The sequence below is a fragment of the Gouania willdenowi genome, chromosome 4 (genome assembly GCF_900634775.1).
Source record: "Gouania willdenowi chromosome 4, fGouWil2.1, whole genome shotgun sequence".
Lineage (NCBI taxonomy): Eukaryota > Metazoa > Chordata > Actinopteri > Blenniiformes > Gobiesocidae > Gouania > Gouania willdenowi.
In genome coordinates this window covers 10,259,714-10,264,448 of record NC_041047.1, presented here as the reverse complement: position 1 = coordinate 10,264,448, position 4,735 = coordinate 10,259,714, and the positions used below count along the sequence as shown (strand labels likewise).

Below are 4,735 nucleotides of genomic sequence, written 5' to 3'. Positions count from 1 at the left end.
TCTTTTTGCTCCACTTTAATGGAAACACGTTCACAGATGTTCTCGACTTTTATACTTTACAAAGAATTATACATTAATCATGCAGTCGGTGTTTGATTCAGAAATAATGAGACAGGAAAGAACAGAGTCACTTTCAGAGTTTAGAAGAAGGTTCGTCCTCAGCAGAGGAAGGTGAGGTCACTCTTCCTGCAGCCCAGCTGACAGCACATGGTGGTCAAGAGGTGGTTCATGTCCCGTTTGGTTAGTTCGGACGTTGGGCTGTTGAAGCTCTCCAAACTGCTCTGCTCGGCTGCAGGAGGACCTGAAACCAGGAATTGGTTCAATTACATTTTAAAATACAATTGTGTCTTCAATTATTCATGTTCAGGTACAATTGAATTACGGTGATGGGCATTTTTTCCAATTACAAATACAATCTATTATTTCCCCCCCGGAAGTCAATTCCAATTACATTCTACTTCTTACTGAGCCTTTAATAAATCAGCCCATAACTTGTAACCTTCCTCTTGTGTTAGCTTTCTGTTAGCATGTCTTAGCATCTCAGCTGTAAAATACACAAAAAAAAATATATATATCATCTAATTTGTTTCTCATCTCTTGGTTACTTTGTTAGGCTTCCTAATTAATGAAAAATATTGGTATTAATATTTTTGGTCTTGGCGTATGAACCTTTTTTAAGAAGAAAAAAAAAAATTACATATTGATCCTCAAGAGAAGTGACAGGTAAAACTGACATTAAACATATTTTAATAATGGTAATTACACATGTGTAAGCCATATAACTATAGATTCCCCAGTTTTGCATTTAATTATTGTAATTGACAGTTTTTACATAATTTCAATGCCAATTAATTACAATTACAAAGTCAATTATCTGAACTCAATTAAAATTCAGTTACGATTACAACAGCAATGGATTTTTCCAACTGGACTATTGGACTTTGATAGTTTTACGTTAAAAGCTTGGCTCACACTAAGTGACATCAATGTTGACCAATAAGGATCTGGACTCAAATTGATTTATTAATATCCTGTGTGTAATGTGGTCACAATTAGATTGTTTCTGCAGCTGTTTCTCTATTATATATTCGATCATTTGTTTAGCACAGTGATGGTTAATTCAATCCACTCTAAGGTTTGTATCGTAAGTACTCTGAACACATACGTACATATTGTTTCTCTGTCTAACTCAGTTCTTAGCCCTCCTTAGAAATCATGGAGAACAAGCAAACATGTCAAATTAGACTTAAAAAAAATCATGGATCACAACTAACCTGACCTGGTTACTTTGGATTGTGTTTAGTGGGTTTATTAAATTAATAATTATTAAAACAATGGACTTGTATTTTAAATAACTGATACTTTTAAACAAATCGTAACTGAGCTGCATATAATATGGTTTTGTGGAAGGGTTAGTGTCGAAAGGTTAAACAGGTTTTGCCTTTATTTCCATGTTTTACTGCAAATAAGTAAAAGTATACTCATTTAAAGAACTGAATCATCACCATAAAATATAACTCACTTCAGCAAAAAAAATAGGTGCACAAAGCATTTAGTTACAGGTATCACAGTCCTAAAATGATAAAATGCATGAATCACATGTACTTCCAATAAAATGTATTGGTGGAGTAGATTTGCTGTCACCTGCTGTTCAGTTTTTGTCTTACTTAAAAAGGTGTGAGTCCTAGTGGACAAATGAGGAAAAGACATTTATTTTTTTGAATAATTGCATATTCTGTGTCATTTAAGAATTATTAGAGGCCTGATACATCTGTTACAGATGTAATTGACTAAAATATGGACTTTATGTGCCTTTTAAAATATTTTATTATCTTTTATCAACCTATTATTGGATGATTTTTCAGATTGTCCCACCTTCCACATTACAAAAGTAGATATGATTGGATACCTTCCAAAAAAGAAAGATTATTTGATTTTATCCCATGTTGGGTACTACGGATGAAATGTATGTAAATATTCATTAATACACTTTTTTCCGTCTAAATAGAAAATTATAGTTTAGTTTTTATTAGTCCACGAAAATATCAATACATTTTTACGGAAGCGTAGAGCTGCTACAGAGGAGAATATATTTTTGGATCACTATATTGTATGAACAATATACGTGTATAAATGTGATATTGTACGAACAATATAATATCACGTTTATACAATATACTATATTGTTTGTACAATATAAGTGTATTGTTTAAACAACACATCATGTTTATACAATGCAATATCTTGTTGTACATTATATAATGTTTGTACAATATAATATTACGTTTGTACAATATACTGTAAATATGTTTTTACATTATAATTATAGTGTTTGTACAATATAATTAAATCTTTCATACATTATAATGATTCAAATTATATCTTTCCTGTGGCAGCTCTTAGCCTCCGTACATTTTAATATAGTTTATGGTTTTATCTATGAATTAGTCATAGTCTAGTTATTGTCACTTAAAAAATATAGCCGACAAAAAATTTTCATCAACAGTAATAAATGTTGCTGTTTTCACATCCAGAATATGTATAAAAATAAACTGTAAATGAGAGCACAGATTACTTCCACGCCATTTGTCTTCCACAATGTCACTTTCCTCTTTCTAATCAGTGTGACTGATATCCTAGTTTAGTTGTTTGTGTACAGCAGAAGGAGGGGAGGGGGGGAGGCCCCCCCAGGGGACAGCCACTAACTGCATTTCATCAGCAATGTGTGGTCTCCTCACTCATCATTACCATGTCCAGCTAATGAGGAGAGACACCTGTCTGCAGCCTGCAAGCAGCTGATTTTAGCCATTCACATGCTGCAGACATGTCTTTACTGTAAACATCATTTCAAATAAAAAGCTGTTTGAAGCATCATCTTATTACAGTTACTGACAACAAACAGCAAGTCCTTATTCAGCGATATTTGAGAGATTCATTTATGGTCAGATTAATTTAAATGTGGGGTTGTAATCCTTAAATGACCAGTTGAGATTAACATAATACACTGTGGAAATTAATGAAAATTTATATAGTTTTACCATAAGTGACATGTTTCTACTGTCAACTGCCAGTCTTCTTCACAGGCATCTGCTGCTTGCTTTGATGTTTCCTTCAAGGATTACAATAGTAAATGGTCACCTTATTTATTATACCTGCAATGATTTCAGTTTCCAGCTCAAGTAAATATCTTATGAGTCTGGATTGATTTGTATTATGCTGTGCAAATTCTTAATATATAAGGCAACTCAAAGCTATTACGATTATTTTTTTTTCTTTTTATACAAATTTTTCTAATTTATTTTATTTTAGTTTATTTATGTATTTTTTATTTATTTGTCTGTGTTAATGGAATGTATTTAGACCCTCATTATGATGTGACCCTGCTTTTATGTTAAGTTTAAGTGTTTGTGTGGTGGTTATTTGAAGATGAAATAACATAATAAATCAAAACAGGTAGAAAGATTTGAACTAATGGAACAAAATATTAAAGCTCTTAAAGATAAATGTACAAGGGGAAACTGTTGTTTGAATTTGCATGAGGAAATTCAAATAAATGGGTAAAAATGACAAAGCATGCATGTTCTCAACACGAGGGCTGTGGACCTATTTTCAGTGAGTCCCAAGAATATCATTTGTGTTGCTGTCTATTTCTGGTTTGTTCAGTATTTACCAATGGGGGGGGGGGTTCTTATATTTTAAGGTTAAACTTAGAATTCAAAGTAGACGTAGATGTTCCTTACCATCAGACTCTGACTCGGTGAACACTCTCCTCCAGCGAGAGCCTCCACAGGTGAAGATGACGGCTCGGAGGAACTCACGGCCGCACAGCTTCATGGCCTTCATCTCTGCTCCAGCCTGGCTCACAACCACCACTGCACACAGCAGCAGCAGAGGAAACAACACCAGAGAACGCATGCTGATGGATGTATGTCACTGCTCCTAAGTTACCCTCAACTGCTGCTAAACCACTACTTTACTCACTGTGGAACTCCCTACTCTTTTATAGGATCCACCTTTCAGCCCTCCCCTTCTGTGTATTACACACACACACACACACACACACACACACACACACACACACACACACACACACACACACACACACACACACACACACACACACACACACACACAAACATGCTTCCTATTCCTCGGGTTATCTCCACAATCACCAGTGAACCATCCTCTGAAAGAGACATAAGCCTTTTACTACCATCTGTTGACAATCACATTAGTTGAGGTGCGGCCTCCTCAGCCTCCCACTGATTATGTGATTTAAAAGCCATGATTATGCTGACCTTTACAACCTTGAAGGGTTAATTGAAGGATGCAAAGTGATCCCTCTCTGCAGTAAAAACAGACGTTTCACGTTTATGATGCTCTGATGGCTTCAGTGTCCGTCACTTTATAGCAGTTTGGGCAACACGAGAGGAAGAGAGTCAATGTTGACAATCCATCATGGAGTCATTACAGTGACGCTGATGGTGCGATGTGATACTGGGAAGACAATCCAGCTTCATGATAAACAATGGAGGGCCTGCCGCTGATGTCCATGAAAGTCTAATAGGCTTAACAGGACAAAACGACATGAAACACGTCCATTCTTCTCTCCTGTGTATGTTCTCTACCCAGGTTAGTAAAACTCAAAAACACAATTTTAGCACGACAATAACGTCAACTTTCTAATCTACAAATCAATGTACTTTACAGAAGTTTCACTATGAAACAATACATT

General features: G+C 35.1%; 1 protein-coding gene across 1 annotated transcript; it reads right to left on the bottom strand.

Annotated features, from left to right (window-relative positions):
* On the bottom strand, positions 1-3,959 carry LOC114462352 (relaxin-3-like). The gene is made up of 2 exons (XM_028445119.1): positions 3,741-3,959; positions 1-301 (listed from the first exon to the last, which is right to left on the bottom strand). The coding sequence occupies exons 1-2, from the start codon at positions 3,913-3,915 to the stop codon at positions 159-161; spliced, it is 318 nt and encodes a 105-aa protein (XP_028300920.1). The 5' UTR covers positions 3,916-3,959; the 3' UTR covers positions 1-158.
* Between the last annotated feature and the right edge of the window lie 776 nt (positions 3,960-4,735).